Here is a 24,300-nt window from a genome sequence, read left to right as displayed (position 1 = left end):
TCCAGCTTACATTCCCACCATGAGATGTAAACATGAAAGGTCAACATTGAAATACATGAAAAAAGGAGGTATGAATTCATTCACTGGTTCTGAGAATGGTCAGAGGGGTTGAGAAACCCATATTCCTTGTTAGAAAGTAAAGTCCTGCAAACAAAAACAAGTACCTATGGTAATTTAATGTTATCTGGTTTCCCCTCTCTATGTTCACTCTACTTTGGAGTATTAGCCACCCATCCCAACCCCAAGCAACATGAAGGTGATAACATAGCCATTATTACTTTCTCTTTCTCCTGTCCTAAAAAGCAAACCACAGATCAATGAAATACCCAGGACAGTAGCAGACACAAAGAAGTCTTCATTTCTTTCATATACAGAAACAGTTTCAATTACATTTCAGATTCCCTGAGGCCTACATCAAATAGTAAAATGACAAGAGCACAGAATAGCTGGGTTAGAGGGAATCCCTGTTAATGAGGCAATAAATAAGAGATTTCACTCAACCATTCCACTTGACAAACTGGATGCCCATGCAGGTTCCAAAGAAAAGAGTCATTCTGGCTTACACCCTGAAGGAACCCTACCCTTCACTCCCTCCTCAAGGTGTACCTATGAATGGCCATTAGTAAAATCCTAATAGAGATCTAATACACCTGGGGGGCAGCTCTTTTAACTGTGGGGCTTTTTTCTTCTTGGTCAGAGCTTCTCATTGGAGTTAAAAGATTCTAGTCACACTCATATCTGTAGGTTCCACAATAGTCAGAGGGTTTCCTGAGAGATACCCATATCGAGTAAGCTGCCACATATTCTGTTTAGCAGGATATATTCTAGTGAGATTCTGAGTCTTCAGCACCTTTTGGGCAAACTCTTTTGCCCCAAGCAAAAAAGCAGACCTGCAAAGTCACAGAGAGCCTAAGGTGCTTAGAGGTCAGTTATCTCAACTGACCTGGGTAGAAGGGGCGTGAACAATATTTCTGACTGTTCCACTCCTGGTTTCCAAACATAGCAGTAAATCTCCAAGAAGTAAAACCTATTCGGGGGTCACTCTTCTGATACACTTACCAGAATACTCAAGAAAATGTTCTGTTGAGTACTCATCCATGAGCCTCACCCTCTCCTTCAATTTCAGAGTTGATCTTGGCAACCCCCAAACCATCCCATGATACTCAGAAGATAGAATCAGACAATGCTTTGTCTTGTTTCAGCCTCAAAGCTTGGCTCTGAGTTCTCAGCCCTTCGCTGATGGTGCCGATGGCAGCAGACACAGTGGAGGTAGTCTACTACGTTATGGGTGAAGAGTGAGCGCAATGGGTGCAAGTACTGGAAGAAAAGTAGCATGAAACCAATGGAAATCAGATAAGCAATAATAAGCTGCAGGGCAATCAAGGAATGACAGTAATTCAGCAACACTTTGACTCCCCAAAACTTAAAAACCAAGACCATGATCACATTCTCTACCAACCTTGCACTATAGTGCAGGCCCATATGTCCCCAGTTTTGACCTTTATCAACAAGATCTCTGTCTGCCAACCTCAACTGCAAAGCTGACCAGCAAGAGAAGTTAATGCCAGCATAGAGGATGGTGACTGAAATCAGCACCACCAGGGTGCCAACACGGCTGAAATTTTTCTCAATATTATTGGGCATCTGGGCACCACTCCTCCAGAACCTAACCCAAGGCTCAAAAAGGATGATCAGGAAGTTGAGCACTAAGAAGGGCACAGCCTTCAACTTCAAGGTGGCTGAGAAGAGCACCAGAATCATGAGGCGGGAAGTGATCTCCAACGTCCTCCAGATGGTGATGCAAAGGACTTCTAGTGGCCCAAGGCGAATCTTGTAGTCATCATACTTGATCTGGATAGCCAACATATTGCAGAGGGTAGCCCCATAGGTTACAGACATCAGGGAAAAGACCATTAGCACAGCTGTAAAAACAAAACAAAACAAGGAATGGGGGAGGGGGAGAGAGGCAAGCAGTCAATGTTGGTATAAAACCTATACTCAGACCCAGAGGTCCAGAGATGATAGGTAGGACTTCAGAGCCTCACCTAAGAGTAAATTCATGTATGATAACAGCTATGCAAACAAATAACATGCACCTGAATAGTCATGTTTGCAAAGAAGACCAAATGGCCAAGAGATACATGAAAAGGTGTTCAATATCACTAATCATCAGGGAAAAGCAAATCAAAATCAAAGTGAGGGCTTGGAGTGTAGCTCAGTATAAACATATACTGTAATACATTAATAATCATAAATGTACAAACTAAGCTTTGTTTTTTAAAGGGTAGGTCTTAAAACACTGAGAAGTCACTAATATAAGAAAAGGACATATAAAGGTTCCAGGTAGGACTACCTAACAGAGCAGGCTTCTGAGCAAAAACTGTATGAGGGAAATAAATAAATAAATAAACTTTCTGAAAAAAATCCAAGTTTAAGAGACTCAGAGAATGTATTTTCTAATTGAAGTCCCTTCTTTGATGTATATTTTCTTCAAGGAGCAAATCTTCTTTGTGCGGGCTTCTAGAATATTTAACTCCAGTTGCATGTGTCAAAAAGCATACTAAATATTTCATGAGGGCAGAGGAGATCATATCTATTTTATCCACTGCTGTATCCTCAGAGCCTAACATACTGACTAGTACATGGTTGATGCACAATAAATGTGTGTGAAATTAATGAAGAATTTTGAGTTTAGAGAAGCAGCATAAAATACTTAGAAGTCCTTGGTTCAGCTGTGTATGAGCTTGTGAAATCATTGAATATCTATGTGCCTCAGTTTCCCAATTCATGAGATAGTCTAGAGTTGCTTGTATTTGTCATCAGCAATGCCAATTCATCACTCCTATTTGTTAGTACACATAAGGAATCTCTGAACTTCCAGTAGAGTGGTTCAAAAACATTAAAACTCTGTTTCCCAGTCCATGGCATCCATAACACTAGATGTTAAAGTAGGGGCCAAGAAAAGCAGAATGCTCCCTAACCTTCCTTAACTATAGACCATACAGGTGGCCCTTTGCTTATCTTATCTTTTTTTTTTTTTTTTGGTTAAAGTATACTGATTACTGGGGTGCAGGGGCGAGGGGTGGAGTTTAGTGCTCTCAAGAAAAGACGAAGGTTTAAGGAGTATTCCCCCAAAAGAAAATCTGTAGTTTTCTCTTCCTATAAAAATAATGGATTCAGAGAAACTTGAGCCATAGTATATCAAGTTAATCTTCAAGAAAAGTGAAGCCTTCCCCATGAAAATACAAAAGAAAATACAGCTCTCATTTCTAAGAATTTTCTTCAGCTAATAAGTAGTGTTGGAATCTTAAAGAATAGAGTAGGAGACTCTCGAAGTGGCTACTCTTAAATTCCTTCTTTTTTGTACTGGAGATTTAACCACTGAGCCACATTGCCCCCCTTTTATATTTTATATTGAGACAGGGTCTTACTAAGTTGCTTAGGGCCTCACTGAATTGCTGAGGCTGGCTTCACACTTGCGATCCTCCTGCCCCAGCCGCCCAAACTGCCGGGATTACAGACATGTGCCACTGAGCCCAACCTAGAACTTTTGTATTTCTAAACCACTCTCATTCCTATCCTCAGGAAATGATACTCTTTGTGGACATGGGAACATCAGCTATACATTGAGCCAAGTGTCAAGTGTCTGATGCCTTCTCTTAAATTAGAACTCATTTATTGAAAGTAGTACAATAGAAGGAAGAAAACCTGATGCTTCCAATAAATGGAAAAACATTTTCCATATGTCTCCCTACAAATAGATTCATACCATAAGAGATCAAAATGCTGCTATAGTTAGAAACATAGGCTCTAGAGGCACACATCATGAATTTCCATCCAATCTTTGCCATTTACTACTTATAAGACCTTGGGGAATTTTCTTAACCTTTCAGAGTCTGTTTCCTCATTCATAAGAAGGGGTTAATAATAACCTTGAAGAACTCTTTTGAAGATGAAATGAAATAATTACATGTAAATTGCTTGGAGAAATGCCTGAAACCTAATAAAAGCTATCTGCTAGTTTCTGTCTTTCTACTCTCTCCACCCCCCACCCCCCTACCATTTAAAATTTATAGTATGTACATTTACTTTACCAGTGCTCTGTCCTTGCACTTAAACCTAGCATTTAAGGGGTGGGGTTGGAACTCAGTGGTAGAGCGCTTGCCTAGCATGTATGAGGCACTGAGTTCGATCCTCAACACTACATAAAAATAAATAAAAGTTAAAAATCTAATATTTTTAAAACTGAAAGAACACCTAGAAATAAGCTTTAAAATGTTCAAGACCTGGGCTGGAGTTGTGCCTCAGTGGTGTAGTGTTTGCCTGGCATGTGTGAGGCACTGGGTTCGATTCTCAGCACTGCATATAAATAAATAAAATAAAGGTCCATTGATAATGAAAACAATAAAAATAAATTAATAAAAATTTTTTAAAGTTCAAGACTTGTGGTGAGAAAACTACATAATTTTACTGAAGTACATGTTAAAACATTTAATGAAATGGAGATTTATCATCTTCCTATATGAATTTGATTGATCCTGTGAACATCCCATAACTTGAATAATTTACTGCAATTTCAATCAGAATCTCCATGAAATGTGATTTTTTGGTTATTATTTTGCTTTGCTTTATTCTTTGGTGGGGAAATTGACAAATTTATATTAGACACTAATATATTTGGAAGATGAGTAAATTACTCTATCAGCTAAGACTCTGAAAGGCCTTTCTTGTAAGAAAGACACAAAATCTATAAGCAATAAAGAATTTGAATACATAAAAATGTAATAATTCACAATACCAGAAGACATAGCAAAGTATATTGTGCACATTAAGTGTAGGGTATTGCACATGTGTGATATGTATATGCACATAGAAAATGTGTGTATTTTAAACACAAAAATATACAAACATGTATGCACATGTTTGTGTGCATAGCAAAAAAAAAGAATTAATGCTAGAATAAGTAAATAGCTCCTACAAATTAATTTGAAAGATAATCAATCCACTAGAAAAAGTGAGCAAAATATGTAATTAGCAATTCAAAGAACACATACAATGACCAAACATAAAAGATACTTAGCTATAGCCACAAAGAAAACCAATTATTTTAAAAGCCAGTTACTTATAATTATAAAAATAAATATTTAGTTTGAGATATGAGGAAACAGATACTTTTATATACTGTGAATGGGAGTATAAATTCATAAACTCCTTTTCAGAGAGTTATTTGGCAGCATCAATAAAATTCTAAAAACACATTTTCTTTCATCCAGAAATCCTAATGCCATATATTTATTGTACAAAGTTTAATTCACATACATAGATGTTTATAAAGATGTTAACTGTAGCATAATTTGTAATTGGAAAAAAATTGTGAAAAATTAGAAACTTTAGAAAATTAGGGAAATGAAAAAGAATGTTCCAATTCATACAAGAGAAATATATTTTATATACTTATACATGTATGTATAAATAACTATTGAAAAATAGCATAGTTTTGAGGATGATATCACTGAAAAACATGTTTAATACAGTACATTTTTGACAAAAACATGTACATATATGTTGTATGTTTATATTTACATAGTAAAAAATCTGGAATGATACATATTGAATGGCTAACAGATTATTTTGGGGGAGTGGATTTACATTTCCTTTTTTATATCTACTGTTTATTTTGAATTTTTACTATAGCTAGTACTATTTTTATAATTTTAAAAATGACTAAAAATAATAGTACATGATCTTGGCAAAAATTTCAAGCCATACTGAAGTAAAAATAAAAGTCTGCTAATTTGTCATTCCCACTCTTCAGAGGTAATATCTTTCATAGCTTTCTGGAAAATTGCTGTGTATATACAATTGTCTGTAGGTCAATCACTTTGCACATGTATTACTTTTGTAGTATACGTATGTATCTTAATTGGAAGATTTCATGACCCTCAAAATTCTCAAGAGGAAAACCATCATCATTTCCCTGAAACTACTGTCAATTCTATGTACATGAAAAGCTTCAGAACCAATAGAACTTTATGAAATGTTCTCAGTGGAATTAATTCTCCTTGCATGTGAGACAGGGGACTTTGCCAAGCAGGATCAACATAAAATAATAAGAAAAAATGATCCAAAGCTGTACCCACACCCATACCAGCTTCTGTCCAAGCAGATGAAGCAAATCACAGGCTGTTAAAACTCATTAACAGCACTTTATCTTGACTTTGAAAACACTGACTCACAATTCATCCTCTGCTGGAGGTCTTACTCATCTCAGGATCCATTTTTTACAAGTGAAAAATTAAGACAGTGACTGCTTTATAACTTCCTCCAAAGATTACAGAAAGGGTCAGAACTTGAACCAGGTCTGATTCTCCTCAGTATTCATCCCATACCCTTTTGCTTTCTCTTCACTGACATTGGGAGAAAATGATTAAATTAGTGGTTCCCAAATCAGGCTGCTCAGAATCAATTAAGGTACTTCATAAAAATGCAGATTCCTGACCTCCCCACATTCTGGGATTAATTCAGATCTGGGGAGGAAACGTGATTTTAAAAAGAATCTTACAACATGATTCTGATGATCAGTAATGTTTGGGAACCTCTTCCTAAAGATGGCCATCCCTAAACAAACAAAACAACTAACATCATAATTTAAACACTCTGAACAAGGGAAAATATCCTACTGACTGTTGGTGTTACTAGCTTCTTTTGAGGCCAGGTAGGGTTTATCTGTAACATTTTTAATCTAAACAGTTTGCTCCAACTTAAAAATCAAGCAGGCCTAAGATGCCTGACTCCCTAAATTTTTTAACTACTAGTGCTGTTCAGAATTTTCTGTGATAATGGAAATATTCTAAATCTGTGCCATTCAAAACAATAGTCACTAACCTACATGGCTATTGAAAACTTGAAATGTGGCCAGTATTACTGAACCAGTATATTTCTAATCTTATTTAATTCTCATTGAAATTGTCACATGAAGCTAGTGGCTAGTATATTGGACAGCTCAAGGCTAAACTTCTAAGACTCTTGATTTAAGTGATCCCTCCCCTTTCCTGACACCACTCACCTCTACCCAGGGGGACCTCTGCAGAGATCAGGGTCACATAGAGCTGATAGGTCAGCTGGGGCACTGAGCCCAGGAAGGCTTGGATCTGTGACATACGTTTGTAGGCATTGCGATGCATAGCCAGGGTCCGGATGGAGTGGCCCACCTCCCATTCTATCAGCACCTCCTCGCCATCTATTAGCATCTTCTTTCTGGTGAGGCTGACATAGGGCTCCTCCTGCCCCTCTTTCTTCCACAGTGTGAGGTACTTAATCATGGCCTCCAAACACCTGCAGGTGTAAAGCATCATGGGAACTTAACTAAAGCTGTCCTGGGAAGGGAGGTTGTAACAAGGAGGGAAATTTGGGAAGGTTATGCTACTTTTTGCTTTTTACTCTCTTCTGCTCATTTCTGGTGAGTCAAAGGATTGGTCATGGGGCTGGGCTTGTGGCTCAGCGGTAGGGAGATTGCCTAGCACGTGCGAGGTCCTGGGTTCGATCCTCAGCACCACATAAAAATAAATAAGTAAAATAAAGGTATTGTGTCCAACTACAGTTAAAAATCAATATTAAAAAAAAGGCTTGGTCAGACCTTCTACAAACTATGTGAGTCTAAGTCCATTTCTGTTTGGTCTAATCTACTAACCTAACACCACCATTTCAGAAGTACTTCTTGGAAGACAGGAAATTCTTTTGTCTGCTTAAGAACAGGCCTGCATTGGAGGCTGAGGCAGGAGGATCATGAGTTCAAAGACAGACTCAGCAATTTAGCAAAGACTTAAGCAACTTTTTGAGACTCTGTCTCTAGATATGTGTACACACACACACACACACACACACACACACACACACACGTGGCTGGGGAGGGGACTCGCCCCTAGGCTTAATCCATAGTACCAAAAAAAAAAAAAAAACAGATTTGAGGAAATGTTTTATTCAGAGAAAAAGGTGAAGGTTCCAAAAGGCCCTGGTTTGGGTTTTTTGTTTTGTTTTTTATTTTTAGCTGTAGGGGTAGAAAAAATATATTTTTAGTTGTAGATGGACACAATACCTTTATTTTATTTATTTTTATGTGGTGCTGAGGATTGAACCAAGTGCCTTTCAAATGCTAGGCAAGCACTCTACCACTGAGCCCCGGCCCCAAGCATTCTTTTTTCAAGGCATTCAGTTCTATAATTGGGGTCTCAAATTCTGTTTTTTCAAGAAAGTGCCTTTGTTGTGTCATGAGACCTGTTGGAAAACGATAGCCTTTTAAACCTGATTACTTCTTTATGAAGAAGAAAATATCCTTATGAAAATCTATCACTCTTGAAATAGTGATAAGACATTTCCTGCTCTATCTCTATCATCACCCCCATTATATCAGAAGTCTCTAGTAGTTCTGAAGTGGTGAATAGATGAGAAACAACTAGAACATCTTGTTTTGGAACACCTGAGTTACCACTTCACCCATTAATTCTGAACTTAATGGAGGCTATGGGCTATTTTTTTTTTAATGACAAGTAAGAAAATTTGTGGTGGAAATTAAGACATCTTCCCCAATAGACTGAGGGCAGGGGTTGTATTTATCTTGCTCAAAGGCCTTATCACATAGTGGGAATTTGATATATTTGCTGAGTAAATGAAAGGATGAAAAGGAAAACAAAGAATACAGGGTGAAAATGACAGAAGGAGAGGATAATAGCACCAATGAGATTTAACAGAAAAATAGATGAAAGACAAGCTTAGAGATTTATATGCTCTCTAGTCTTTATCCCCCAGTAGGAAGGTTTGAAACATGCACTGACTGCCATTCTCCACAGGATCGCCCAGAGATTGATTCAGGTGTACCAATTCAAAGTGTGTAGCCAGAAACTTCCCACATTCTAGAGACAAACTCAAAGATCTGGGAAAGAATAAAAAAGAAAAAGCAATATCTCTTCCTAATTAGGGAAAATGCGTAATGCCTTTTCCACAAAAGATTTTAGATTTTAACCCAAGTCCATCCACACTATTGTGGAATAAACCATTACTCTTTATTATCCTTTTTTTTTTTTTTTTTTTTTGGTATCAGGGATTGAACCCAGGGGACCTTAACCACTGAGCCACATCCCAGCCCTTTTTCATATTTTATTTAGAGACAGAGTCTTTCTGAGTTGCTTAAGGCCTCACTAAGTTGCTGAGGCTGGCTTTGAACTCCCAATCCTCCTGCCTCAGCCTCCCAGGTCACTGGGATTACAGGCGTTTGCTATTGCACCAGGCTGTTCTTCTCTTCTCAAGGCTGGTTTGAAATAGGGTGTTTGCCTTGCTTATAAGCTTCAGTAAACCAGAGTACATTTTCATTTCCAGAGGAATGTTTGGATTTCATGTAACAGAGTCAGTCCCTACAAACACCTTTATTTGCTCGATAGCACTAATCAGGTCCCTACTTGATTAGTAAAAAGTAATTGGCCTTGAATATAAGCATATAAAGAATATAATTTATGGGCTAGAGATGTGGCTCAAGCGGTAGCGCGCTTGCCTGGCATGCGTGGCACTGGGTTCGATCCTCAGTACCACATACAAATAAAGATGTTGTGTCCACCGAAAACTAAAAAATAAATATTAAAAAATTCTCTCTCTCTCTCTCTCTCTCTCTTAAAAAAAAGAATATAATTTATGAGTTTTCAATTACTTTTCCCTGCTGTGGGTTTAAGTGATTGAGGCTAAAAATATTTTTTTAATTATTCTTAGTGGAAGCTAAACAATAAAAATGAAAAACAGTGAATACAGAGGGTCCAAATCAAAGAAGCTTAGGAAGTCACAAGCAAAAGTCAAAACTGGGATCTGAAAAAAAAAAAAAAAAAAGAAACCTGGGGTCTGGCTACTCACTGAAATTTGCTTCTTGAGAATTCTAGATCTTAATATATTGTATTTGAAAAGGGACAGAAGAATGGGTTTCCTTGCTCCTCTAGTGACATCTTAAAATTTCTTGGTTCCAAGTTCAAGATGAGGTCTTCCTTTATAACTTCAAAAATTTAGAACTGGAAAGTACCTTTTGACCACCCAGTCCAAAGATTATATATAGTCAGCTGAGTCATTTCTGACCAATACATGTAGTTTGGACTGTACAATATTGTTTGTTCTAAGTCAGTTGCCAATATTTAAAGTCATGACATTTCATATAAAATCCTGCATTGGGAAATTCTCCTGAAAAATTAGGAGATCTGGCAATACTGGCTCTGAATCCTCACATGGATAATGGACTGGAGTTGTAGAGTGGCTGCCTCCTCTATAGGCAGGTCACAGACTCCAGATTACCATGATACTTCCCAACTTTTCTCTAACAATGAGACTTTGTTTTCATTTATCATCACACGTGAGACTACTGGTTTTCTCATACTTGCCCTACATCAATCATTAAATTACCTGCCTGGTTCCTGCAAGCATTTAGGATTCGTGATCTAGCTTAGACAATTTATTTTACAAAAGAGGGAACTAAAGCCCAACACATCTTCTGAGATTTCACCAAGGCCACACAACTAGTCAATGGCAGAAGGAGGACTAGATTCCAGGTCTCCTGAATTCCAGGCCACTCTAAGATATCTCATATTTTCTGTGATGGAGCCTAATCAATTCCTCTCCATTAAAACCATACTGATAAAATTTTTTTCAAGCTTTTTGAAGGTATAATTGTCAGTAAAATTATGTGTATTTACAGATAAAATTTTTTATAAAGGGGGAAGTTCCATCCTTAACCAGTTTCATAGCCTATTTTTAGTTCTTAATGGTGAGATACCTTCCCAGCCAATTACAACATTAACACTCTGACCCATATTTCTCAGCTGACTGCAGGTGTTTGTCTCTCTTGCAATCATGACAAACTTGGTCCATTCCTCCCTCCTGACCTCATAAGTTTTGCAATCTCTACTCTGAAAACCCTATAGTATCCAAATGAGACTGTTGACACAGATTCCTGTCTCCCTACAATTAAGTACATTATCTTCCCTTCAAAGCAACCTGGATGGGAACACATGATTCTATTACATTGTGCTACTGCATCCAGACAGCAATGGATTCCTTTGCCCCCTTCCAACTGCGTACTTTTATTGCAGAATATAAATAAATAAATAAACAGGAGATTTGATGACCTGACAGAGAAAAATGAACTACATTGGGTTGGGGTACCGGATTACCACTGGTAGCTATTTTGGTATTTTCCAGATGTCAAATAACTATAGAATTTAATGGCAGCAACAGCAGCAGACTAAGTAGCTCAAGGTAAAGAAAATAAATGTGGGATATGAGGGATGCAAGGAAAAACTTTCATCTCATTTACAAAATGTCTGAAAGACAAAGTTAAAATTACACACTCTGGGTTGGGTGGGGGTGTATGTAACTCAGTAGTAGAGCACTTGTCTAGCATACCCAAGGCCCTGGGTTCAATCCCCAGCACCAGGGGAAAAATTACACTCTGCAGCTATTGGCCTGTGTGCACAGGGTGACCACATCTGTTAATCTCAAATCAGTTTCCACAGTCCAAATCCAAATATCATGCATAATTTAATGAAATTTCTTAGATGGTATCATTTACAGTTTTGGAACACAGATACGTGCCACATGTTCATCAGTTTGGCACTTAAGGTTCCAGATAAGTTTTTTGGATGGCAGGCAGGGAAGCCAAGAATGGAAAGGAATGGGAGAGTCATTAAGATTAGAGGCACAGGGGCTGGGGTTATGGCTCAGTGGTAGAACGATCCTCTAGCACATGCAAGGCCCTGGGTTTGATCCTCAGCACCACATAAAAATAAATAAAGGTATTGTGTCCAAGTACTTCTAAAAAATAAATATTTTTTAAAAAGATTAGAGGCACAGTATCAGTCTTGTGAATATTAGTTTTCTCTTTCTCTGCACAAGTTTTGAGGGGGTATGTAGAGATTTAAAAAATGCTCACCTGATAACAGGTCCCAAGAGGATTAGATGCATAAATAATGATAGTGGTTTGTCTTTGGCCAGATCTCTGTGGACAAAAATGAGGGTCAACTGGACCATAATGGATGAAAACATAAAGAAGGAAAAGGTGTATGTCATCCAGAAGGTTTCATTATTCTTTCGATAGATTCTAACCATGTATAAGGCAGATGCAGCCTCCCCACAGTACAAAAAGGTGGAGAACAGGATACCAAATGGAAAGGTAAATCGAGGGTTGGCCCCACGGATGACATCTTCCTCCAGAGATGAAACTGGATCTACATTTGGCTCCTCAGGAATTTCATAAACTCTGTCCATTGTGGAGGTTCTGAGTGTTGTGGTCTGGTGTTCACAGCACCACTCCACCCATCCCAACAGAACCTGTAGCCACTGCAGTCCAAGTAACAGTCAAGTGGGCTCTGTCAAGTTGAATTCCAGAACGGAGATCAACTAATTAGAACCAGAGACTCCTGTCTTCTAGACCCAATTAGATGTGGAGTCTGGGATGAAGAGTCCAAGAGGACCACTCTGAACTTGAATCTTGATTGGCCCAAGAATCCAATCGTCAATATACGTGGTGAGAAATTTGGACAAGGCAAAAGCAAGCATCCCAGCGCCAAGTCTGGAGTCCAATTCCAAGCGTATGAAAAAACATGAGAACAGCGTTTTTCGTGGCGGCTCCTTTCGCACCCCCCGCTCCAGGCAGGAGGGGAGCCACTCTGTCAAGACACTGCTAGCAGCTCCCCGGGAGATATTCTGAGCAGTGTGCCCTCTCAATTCAGTAGCAAATTGAGCCAGAGCAGAAGAAAGGGCGCAGTCTGAGCGTTCCCTGGAGGATTGGGTTCAGCGCCACGGTACCTTAGCTACTTCTAGGTTATGGCTCTTAGCTCGCCCTCTCATGTGTTCACCGGTGCTCTCAGGATCCGCGCCAAATCAAAGGTTCTCCAGGTGGCTCTACGGATTCCCCAGGCCCCGCCTCCAAGACAACCGGGCTGGGGGCAGGAGTAATGTCACTACTCCCTCCCCAAGCTCAGTCACTAGGGAGAGAAGCACTGCACTCTTGCTACTGGAATCAAGCAAAGGCTGGAGGGGCTTCTCCACCCAGAAACTTTGCTAGTGAAAGGCACAAGGTGCAAGCCGCCAAACCGGCCGGGCAGATGTCACCAAACTCTTGGACGCTGTGACTGCCGGGGTCTAGTCTGGCCTGCGGTTCAAGCCGCAAGAGGTCCGGTGGCTTCAGGCGCTAAAGCACCTGGATGGTGGGGGCGGGCGAGAAAGGAGGGACAGCTGAGGCCAAAAAAAGAAGCCCGAGAGTTCCAAGTCAGTCAGCCAAAGGATGCTCCGTGTACAGGCGCGACAAGGAGGGCTTGGACCACTCTTCAGAAGCACTGCTCAGCACGACCCCCAGACCCAGGAGGGAGCCAAAGCTTTCCTCTCCCCAGGAGCAGAAGGCACCCACTTGTACCCCCACCCTCCCTAACTAGCTAAGTGGTTCGCTCCCACACTAGCTCAACCCACGCGGTTAGGCAGGTGTGTCTCCCTTGGGCGCAGAGTTGAACCTCCCTAGGTCCTATTGCCCTCCAGATAATATCACAGGAGAGGGTACCTGGGAGGCAATTGAGGAAGAATTTCCTTTTCAGTTGATTTCAGCTAAAGGAAGACTAAACAGGGTAGAAATCAAGTCACAAAACTAGCCCACGGAAACTGAAAGCTCATATTATACGCCTTGATTTCTCCACTTGCAAAATGAAGCCAGGACTGGAGCTTTATGGACTTTCAGGTTTTTGGCTAAAACGTTCCAAAGAAGGGCCAAATTCTAAATAGACTGGCAAGTAGCCAAGGGTGCTGTTAGTAAAACTGACATGTCTTAGCTCTGAAAATTTGCTGGATTCTTAAGTGCAACCCTCCCCCACCTCGCCAAGCTTTTGTTTTCATGCCTAATTTGCATAATTCTAAACCCCAGAGAAAAGGAGAAAACATCTGCCTCTGGGTGATAATATAAATGTACTACTAGAGCCTGTACCAATCTCCCGTTGGTGCAGTTAAAAGAATCAGTGAGGAGTGGTCAAGTTAGCCACCAAAAGGCTGGCCTCAAGATAGACTTAGTCTTGTCATTTTTTTTTTTTTTTTTTTTTTTTTTAAGGTTTCCTGGATTGCTGCCTCCTTTCCTCAGGGCTGATTCGGGGACAGACTCAGGGTTGTTGCTTTCTGAAGCAGATTCTCCAGCTTGGTCTGCACCTGTGGTAGCAGCTGGGCTAAGAGGGTAATACTTCCTCCTTCCCTTTTCACACCAGAGGTCGACAGTATAAAGAACTTCAGTCCAAGTACTGATTACCTGAAACATTCTAACTGGAAAGAGGTTCTCTACCAGGGGCATACAATATAGATCATCTTGGGGATCCTGAGCAACCTGCTTGCAAGATGGATCTCAGGCAGGGTGACTAACTCATTCCACTTTGCTAGGATGGAATAGATTAATCACCTTAACATGGGAGAACGAGGCTAGGAAGAATATAGAACCCTAATATTCTAGTTTTTCTTCCCCAGGCCTTTACCAGTCCCCAAATATGCAAATCTACAATGCCTTTCTACTTTGTTCCAAAATAACTCCTTTCTTCTGCCATCCAAGGCTCTCTGTAATCACCCTGCTTCTCTCTCAAACTTTAATTGCCCACGCTACCCTACCACACACATTTTGCTCCAGTCCAGCAGGTTTTCTCATTTATATTCAACCTGCTCACTACCACCTTATGTGCCTTGTTGATGCTATTTATAGCCCCATTCACCTTTTCCTCTATTAATGCAAACCTTCCTTCAAGGGTCAGCTCCAGAATGACCTTCTCCAAGCTTTCTCTACTCTCCAACCCTTTCCTAGCTTTGTGCTATTGGCACATGTCTCTTGTACTAACTAGTCCCTCAACTCTTTGTTTGCTCTGCCTCCCCAATATAAGTGTAAACTTAGTGAGGAAGGGATGTGCAATAAATGTTTACTGTGGATCTTGTTGATGACAATGGTGATTGACAAATGATGACGAAGCTTCCTCCCCCATACTTCCTCCATGAAACCAGGCAAGACTCAGACACACTCATCTCTAAAAGCTGTAGGCACTGTAGCTTAAAGTACTTTGGCTGAATAAACACTGCCTTATTCACTCATTCAGCTCAGAGGAAGCCAGCCTACATGACCAGCCCCTTCTCAGACATTTTTGTCAAATACCAGTTTAGCACCAAATTACAAATTTGTTTCAAGTGTACAAACTTTTATGCCCCAATAAATTATTATAGGTTTCTTGATGGCAGAACTCCCACTATAATGCTTTTATTGGATTCTCCCATCGCTGCTACAGACCTGTAAATTTCCTGCCATCTGATTTCCCTCATCCATCAGCTTCTCCATTTTCATCCTTAAGACTTTCTGGCGCTTTAGGACACTAAATCCCTGGTCTCTGATTTCCCTTTTCCTTTGCCCTGCTGGGAGAAACTTAAAAGAAGATGTTCCCTATTTCTGTCTAATACTCTTTACCCTTTAAAGCAATCTCTAGATTCCAACTTTACTCTTCTTAGGATGAGATGCTGGAAATGTTGGTAGTGGTGAGCCTGCCCAGTAGCCCCTTCTCCACTGAAAGCACAGATCTCCCAAGGGCTAATCTGCTGAGGTGGTACCTCTAAGTGGCCCCCTAAATTGTAGGTAATGCTCAAGGGTCAATTATCCCCTCCAGGAAGCACCAAAATTCTGCAAGAAAGGGAGGCCTAGGATCCAGACGGAACAAATAATGGGTCTAAAAGCTATCTGATCTAAAAGCTCTTGGCATCTTTAGCAGCATTCAGAAGCCCCTGAAATCACATAAAGCTTTGGGATAGGGATGAGGTTTCTATGCCACCATGGCCTGAAGAAAAATGGCTCCTAGACGTTCCAGGAGCTGCTTCTGTAAAAGGCAGCTGGCCTCTACAAGAGGAGAGGAAGAAAGATGAGCAACAAGTGGCTGATTGTCCAGTCACAAATGTACAAGTGGCTGGTAGGTGGGAAGTAATGAACAAGGTCCAGAGTATCAATTCCTAGGGCAGAAGGATGCCTTCCTTCCATAGAATTCTGTTTGGGCTGTTAAGAGTTCTTGAAAGATATCTAAGGCAAAACCAGTCACCTGGATCTGATTTTTTTCACTGTAAGCTCCTTGAGAACAATGACTTTTACTTTTTAGTATTGAGTCCATGCCCTCATTAGTATTATCCATAGGTAGGATCTGGGCTTAAGTCAAAACACAAATTAGATCTCTCTGCAGCCCTTAAGCAGCCTTGAAGAGAATGAAGGGCTATCACAAAAGGTGGCATAAAACATGGGGATGGTGGTAAGCTCCATTTACATTGCTTGGTAGAGGGAATGAGGGAGAAGGATGCAATGAATAATACTTATTTCTTAAATAATACCTTTAAATATAATTCATGTGCCATATAATTCACCCATTTAAAGCGTGCAATTTAGTGGTCTTTAGTACAAAGCTGTGCAGCCATTATCCCAATCTAATTTCAGAATATCTCATCACCCCCCAAAAGAAACCCATACCCATTAAGTGCTCACTCCCCACTCCCTAAACAATCTAAAATCTACTTTTAATCTCATTGTGTTTGTTTATTCTGGATTGTATTAGCCTATTTTGTTGCCAATAATATCATAGAAAGGGTGATTTAAGGTTTATTATGGGTCATAGTTTTAGGTGAAGGATGATGGGCCACATTTGGTGATAACTTTTTTTTTTCTTTTTGGTACTGGGGCTTGAACTCAGGGGCACTGAACCACTGAGCCACAATCCCATCCCTATTTTTTTTGTTTGTTTGTTTTTATTTAGAGACAGGGTCTCACTGAGTTGCTTAGCACCTCACTATTGCTGAGGCTGGCTTTGAACTTGCAATCCTCCCATTTCAGCCTCTCAAGTCACTGAGATTAAAGGTGTGCAACACGGTGCCAGGCTAGTGATAACTTTTTTTTGCTGGCAGAATTCCAAGTTGGCAAAGAGTATCACATAGCAAGAGAATGTGTTCTCTTTTCCTCCTCTTATGAACCTTCCAATATTCAATTATGGGGGTTCAACCCTAATAACTTTAATCCCAATTATTCCCCAAGGACCCCATCTCTAAACACCAGAGTTGGATTAAGTTTCCATCCCCTTAATACCTCACAATGGGGGTTAAATTTCAACACATGAAAACCTAGGAGACAAACCATGAAATGTGTACTTCATGTAAGTGGAAATCATTTAATATGGGACCTGTTGTGTCTGGATTTTTTTACTTAGCATGTTTTCAAGGATTATTCATGTTGTAACATGTATTACTTTGTTCCTTATGAATAATAGTCCATCACATAGGTCTACCACAAAGAAACAAAACCACTTGTAGTTCTCAAATTCAGGGCACATTGGGAGGCTGCAAATTCAGGGAAAAGCTGGTGTGGCAGGATTCGTCTGGAAGTTGAAAAGTCAGCAGAATTTCTATATTGCAGTCTGGAGGCAGTATTCTATCTTCTGCAGGGGACCTTTGCTCTTTAGGCCTTCAATGGATTGGATAAGGCTCACCTATATTATGGAGGGTAATGTTTTATTCAATATCTGATGACTTTAGTGATAATCACATTTGAAAAATATCTTCATGATATTTAAACCGGTGTTTGACCAAATGGGCACCATAACCTAGACAAGTTGATACATAAAAACACGACAGGGTTGTTTCTACTTTTCAACTCTCATCAATAAAGCAACTAAGAACATTTGTGTACAAGTTTTCACATGTGTTTTCAATTCACTTGAGTATATGCCTAGAAGTAAAATGCTAGATCATATGGTAACTATGTCTAAATTTTTGAGGAAAAGTCATCAGACTTTTCCTAAATGGCTGCACCATTTTACATTTCCCTTGGCTTTATGTGAGTTTCTAATTTCTCCACATTCTCAACATCAGTTGTCTTTTTTTATTATAACCATTGTACTGGATTTTTATTTACACTTCCATACAGCTAAATTGAGTGTAGGTATGTGTGTGTGTGTAAGGGTATTGGAGCACCAGCTGCCTACATTCATCCAATTATTTCAGTAAATAAGACAAAGATCTCTGGTCTCAATTTTACATAGTGCAGTGGACATATGCTTTTTATTGGAGGTTTGGGGATTGCTCTCCAGCATCTCAACCCTTTTATCTGGGAGAGAGTACTTAGGACTCTTGTTGGGGGGAAGTCAGGACACAGGTATGTGACTAAGGCTCACTAAATCCAATGATCTAGCTCTTGAATTGGGAGCCAGTGGCCCAAAGCAGTGGAAAATCTCTAAAACATCTATGAAAATCTGTATCTCAGTTCTCCCAGTTTGAAAGCACTATTGACCTTGACCCCAGCTGCTACACTTTAAATTTACCCCAATATTTGCTGCTTTGCTCTGAGGTCACACCACTCTGGGAGTGGTGTGATATGTAAGATAAAGTGGTGTGATAAATAAGCCTGAGCACAGCAGGCTTATTTCTAGAAATATCAAACTATTCTAGTTGATGTCTCTGGCTACATAACTTGCCATCAACCTTGCCAAATTTTATTAGAACTGCACTCTAGTCTAAAACTCTTCCTACCCAAATTTCTTCTTGCCTTCCCTCATCCATAGATAAAATTTATATTGCAGTTCCAACCTCCGCTAGACCTATTTTCTGTCACAGATTTTCCTCCAACAAATTTCTTGCATCCCATCTTGTTATCTGCTCCTCAGATGACCTCAGTGTAGCAGTAGTAACAGTGGCTGCTGTGATGTTGACTGTGTAGCCTGAGTCTGGTTCTCTAGTCCAAGACTGACAATTCTGTGAGCTATTAAATACACTTTCAATATATACATATTCTTCTTAAATTAACCAGTCAATTTCTTTTGCTCACAACTAAGAACTCTCCAGATTATACAGGGACAGGACAAAAACATCCAACTACAATACAGCATAAGAGAAGTTTAGAGTCCATGGGATTACATTGGGGAGGAATCTAACCCAGTCTTTGTCTTCCCAAATAAAATACCTACATGCTACCTGGATTTGCTAGTCGACTCTTATCACAAATTTTATAGTCCATCCCAAATTGAAAGGCTCATGACCATCTCTCCAGTTTACCACTTCTTATGCCAACAGTTCTCAGTTAAATTCACATAAAAATCACTTGAGGGCTGGGGTTGTAGCTCAGTGGAAGAGCACTTGCCTAGTATGTGTGAGGCACCACATAAAATAAAGGTCCATAGACAACTAAAAAATATTTTTACTTGAATGCAGAAGATGACAAATCACCAACTCCAGAGCCCCAAATGTCAAGCAACATAGGTGCTCAGGTTAAGTATGCTTCTGAAAACTGTCCTAGGGATAGCTCTATAGTCTGTTTCTAGAACACTTGTATCCATCATCATACTGGGCATTTCATAAAGATTTGCAGCAGCTGACCACTCTATGACCTAGGCCAGATTTAAAAATTGACTTAAGGGAGCTGGGATTATAGCTCAGAGGTAGAGCGCTTGCCTCACACATGTGAGGCACTGAGTTCGATCCTCAGCACCACATAAAAATAAATACATAAAATAAATAAAGATATTGTGTCCATGTTTTAAAAAATCTTTAAAAAATTGACTTATGAGTAATCTGCACACAAGGGTATGTCTCCGACACCAAAATTCTCGATTTCCTTCGTCTACACACAAAGAATATCATCTTCTACTATAATTTGGTAAGAATGAAACTGTGTGTACAAACTTTGATTTTTTTTTTAGTTGTAGACAGACACAATGCCTTTATTTTTATGTGGTGCTGAAGACTGAACCCAGTGCCTCACATGTGCTAGGCAAGCACTCTACCACTGAGCTACAACCCCAGGCCCTGATATTCTTTCTTAATGTGCACATTCAACATTTGTTGGGCCTAGCAGTTCTCAATCTTATAACAAAAGGAAGGAGATGTTCCGGTAATTCCAAGAGGAAAAGGGACTCCTTCTGTACTGCAGGATGACTCAATGAAAGAGGTAAGCATAGAAAGTAACAGGAAAGATCATGAATCTTTTACCAGATCACCTCCTTAGCATTTCCATGTCTCATTCTTGGCTTTAATTCTTTTTTTAAAAAGTCCTTTTTTTCCTCAAATAATTATCACAAACTGCATTCACTGAAAGTTAGTGGCAACCAAAAGTGAAAAGTTTACAAAGATCTAAAATTTACACCCAAGAACTGATCATAGGTTAATAGGAAGAACAATTCATCCTCTATTTGGACTTATTTTATGAAGAACAATTATATATTAAATTAAGGGCAGCATTATGCTTTGAAATACAATAAACAAAAAAGACTAAAAATGGACTCAGTTTTAATATGCTGAATGGGCAAATTTAACACTTTTGTGATATGTAATTGACTGGCTCTATTATACAAATGGGAATAAACTAAAGAGTTTTTCAGTTTAAATAATGTTAATGCCAATATTTATTGATTACTAAGTGCCAGGTACTGTTGTAAGCCCTTTCTGAACTAATTTAATACTTACAAAGCCCTCTGAGATAGGAGCTGTATTCATCTCCAATTTCCTATTAGGTAAGGAAATTGAAACACAGAAAAGTTAAGACATGTCCAAGCTAAAGTAGCTTAGATAGTAGGGCTGAGGTCTGAATAGAGGGAGTCAGGTTCTGGTGCCTGGGCCCTAGTCATTTAGAACAGCAAACAAATTGCATTGAAAATTCAAGGTTGTCTATAATCTGCCCCACACCTGGCTAACTCCTATTATGAATGTTCCATTTTAGAATGGCTGTCGTCCCCAAACTTCTCAAATACATGCATTTCCAACTCCAAGCCTTTACCTGCCCCTTTCAACCCATCTGGAATAACTTCCTGCCTGCCTTCCTCCTATCCAAACACTCATACCTCCCTCTAGGTCAAGTCCAAGTTTTACCTGCTCTATAAGGTTCCAAATTCTAGAGGGCATTTTTTTTTCTAAACAATTAAGCCTCTACTGTCTGAACCCCCTTACTTTTGGTGTTTAACTGGTCGCAAGAATATATACCTTGCTCTTCAATTAGACTAATGGCTTTCCCAGGGCAACCAGAACTACACTATCCACATAATAGAAAGTTCTAATAGAGGGGCTGGGGTTGTAGCTCAGTGGTAGAGTTCTTGCCTGGCACGTGAAGCACTGAGTTCCATCCTCAGCACCACATAAAAATAAATAAAACAAAAGTTGCAAAGGCCGTCACAGCTCTAGTTACCTTTTTACATACTCACTCTATGTAAACACTGCTTGCTCTAAACTTATATATCCTAAACACAAAAAAATGAATTTTCTTTTTAAACTCCAATTCTTTTAATATTTTTTTTAGTTGTAGATGGCCACAATCTTTATTTATTTTTTATGTGGTGCTGAGGATCGACCCCAATGCCTCACACATGCGAGGCAGGTGCTCTACCATTGAGTCACAGCCCCAGCCCTAAACTCTAATTCTTATTTCTAGTAAAAGGAGCTCAGAAGATGTCTCAAATGTAAATATCAATAGCATTTCTAATCAAGTCTCAATACTCTTGATTTTTCTCAATTCTCATCCTCCTTGAGCCCCAGCTGCACCTGGCATTATGTAGACCAGCTTCCCTCTCCTACTCAAAAATTGTCCCAGCTATCTCACTCCTTGGGGTTTATCCAAAAGAAATAAAATCAGGAGCTGTTTTATAATTCAGTTGTGGAGTTATGGTTTAGATATGAGGTGGCCCCCCAAAAGCTCATCTATAAAATGACACAGGAACGTTCAGAGGTGGAATAGTTAGATGATGAGAGCTGTAGGGATTAACTGGGTGGTAACTATAGGAAGGTAGGATGTGATTGGAGGAGGTGGGTCATTGGGAGCATGACTTTGGGGTTTATATTTTGTCCCTGGTGAAGAGAATGCTGTTTCCTTGTTACCATGTCCTGAGCTGTTTTCCTCTGCCACATCCTTCTGCCAAGATGTTCTGCCTCACCGCTGGTCCAGAGCTATGAAGTCAGTGGTCTATGATCCAAGTCCTCTAAAACCATGAGCCAAATAAACTTTTCCTTTTCTAAATGTTCCTGTGAAGTCTTTTGGGCACTGTGATATAAAAAAAAAGGTTGACTAAAATACAAACAATGGCATTTTATTTAAAGAAGAATGTTATCATGGTATTTGCTGGTAAAAGGATGGAACTAGAGAACAGGACATCATGTCAGGGGAAATAAGGTAGACTCAGAAAAACAAGGATCAAATATTTTCTCTCAAATCCAGACGCTAGAGCAAAATAAAGAAAAAAAAGGAGGGGATCCCATTAAAATTGGAAGGAAATCAGTGGAATGAGTGGGGGTGGGAAGAGATTGAGGAAGAAAGAAGAGGGACATGAGAAGGGAGGAACTGCAGAATGAAATTGACTAAATTATGCTATTACATATATGAATATATCACATTGAATTACATGTTTATGTATTATCTATAAAGTACCAATTGAAAACAAATAAATAGAAGGAAGACCAGTAGAGTAGAGAAAGGGGAATATAGGGAGAGGAAGGGAGGGAAAAGAGGAAGCACCAGGGACTAAAATGGGCCAAATTTTATTCCATGCATGTATGATTATGTCAAAATGAAACTCACTGTTATGTATAACTATAATGCATTGATAAAAACATTTAAAATTGTCCTTTTTGTGTCTATGACACTGTAACAAAGAGAAGGATGATCATCACTAATTTATTGATAGCTCTGTGCCACACACCATGGTAAATGCTTTAGGTACCTCAACAACTACATTACGTAAACATTATTACAGCTTGAGCATCCCTAATCTGAAATCCAAAATGTTTTGAAATCTGAAACTTTTTGAGCATGAGAAGTGTTTTGGATTTTGAAGCATTTTGGATTTTTTTTATTTTTACTTTTTGTAGTTGTAGATGGTCAGAATGCCTTTATTTGTTTATTTTTATGCAGTGCTGAGGATTGAACCCAGTGACTTATGCGTGCTAGGCAAGCACTCTGCCACTCAGCTATAGCCCCAATCCTAGATATTTTTTTTTAAATCGGTATTTTTTAAATGTTTTTAGTTGTTGATACACCTTTGTTTTATTTATTTATTTATTTATTGTGGTGCTGAGAATCAAACCCAGTATTTCACACATGCTAGGCATGCACTCTACCACTGAGCTACAATTCCAGCCCCTGAATCTGTACTTTTTATTTATACATGACAGTAGAATCCATTTTGACATCATTATAAAAGCATGGGATATATCTTTTTCTAATTCTGTCCCCAGTACCTCCCCTTCCCCCACTCCTGCTGCTCCTTTCCCTCTAATGATCTTTCTGCAATTTATCCAGTTATTTTCAAAATTAATTTCTTATGGATGTACACAATGGTGGAGATTCACTGTGGTATATTCATATCTAGACATAGGAATGTTATGTCAGATTCATTCCATTGTCTTTCTTATTCCCATCTCCCCTCCTTTCCCTTCATTCCCCATCCCCTACCCCATTGAACTTTTATTTTTTTAACCCCTGCCCCCCATTGTGGATTAGCTTCTATATATCAGAGAAAACATTCAACCTTTGGCTTTCTCAGACTGGCTTATTCACTTAATGTGGTACGATTTTGGATTTTCAAATTAAGGATGTTGAACCAGTAAAGACTACACAGATACTCCAAAATCTGGAAAACTGTAATTTAAAACACTTGTCCCAAGCATTACAGATAAGGAATACTCAGTCTGTGTTATCACCATTTTAGAGATGAGGTACCTAAAGTTCAAGATATTACTTGACATGTTCAAGGTCATTGAGCTGGTGGTGCTAAAACTAAAACCTAAACCTCAAAAGACTCTTCTTATAAGTCATTACTAGATCAAATGGATAAAATAGGTCAGTCAAACAATCAATTTCAACATCAAAGAACAGAAACAATCTATTCAAAAAAGCCTTCTTTTTCTATTTCTAAAACTTATCCCAATACACCTCTGGTAGATTTTTAAGGTTGTACTAGCCTAGGAAATTTAAAGGCAATTACCAAGTAATTGAGACAAAAGTAACCACAGTAGGTCCAGGAGAGAAGAGACCATGTGGCTTTCATTTTCCAGAATTCTGTTTTCTCCTAAACACCCTGTAGGCCCTTTACATTAAAATCTGAGTTGTTCAGAACTTAGAATTTCCATCCAAGCACTTTGCCAATGGTCCATTTTAATTACACCAGGGACCACTTATAGCTTTTTGGTTCGCTGGGCTGGTCTTTATGTCTGCAGCTGCTGCCAGAGCTAGTCAAACATAACTGAGAAGTGCTAGAAGGGCTCAGCTTT

At 39.3% G+C, this 24,300-nt stretch overlaps 1 protein-coding gene across 1 annotated transcript; it reads right to left on the bottom strand.

Moving 5' to 3' along the window:
• Positions 1-1,176: 1,176 nt before the first annotated feature.
• Positions 1,177-12,320, bottom strand: Xkrx (XK related X-linked). Its single transcript, XM_077107513.1, has 3 exons — positions 11,957-12,320; positions 7,067-7,335; positions 1,177-1,922 (listed from the first exon to the last, which is right to left on the bottom strand). Exons 1-3 carry the CDS (start codon positions 12,289-12,291, stop codon positions 1,177-1,179), a joined length of 1,350 nt encoding a protein of 449 aa, XP_076963628.1. The 5' UTR covers positions 12,292-12,320.
• Positions 12,321-24,300: the final 11,980 nt, after the last annotated feature.

This window comes from Callospermophilus lateralis, chromosome X, assembly GCF_048772815.1.
Source record: "Callospermophilus lateralis isolate mCalLat2 chromosome X, mCalLat2.hap1, whole genome shotgun sequence".
Classification (NCBI taxonomy): domain Eukaryota; kingdom Metazoa; phylum Chordata; class Mammalia; order Rodentia; family Sciuridae; genus Callospermophilus; species Callospermophilus lateralis.
The sequence above is the reverse complement of the archived record's forward strand: the minus strand, read 5'-3'. Positions and strand labels throughout refer to the sequence as shown.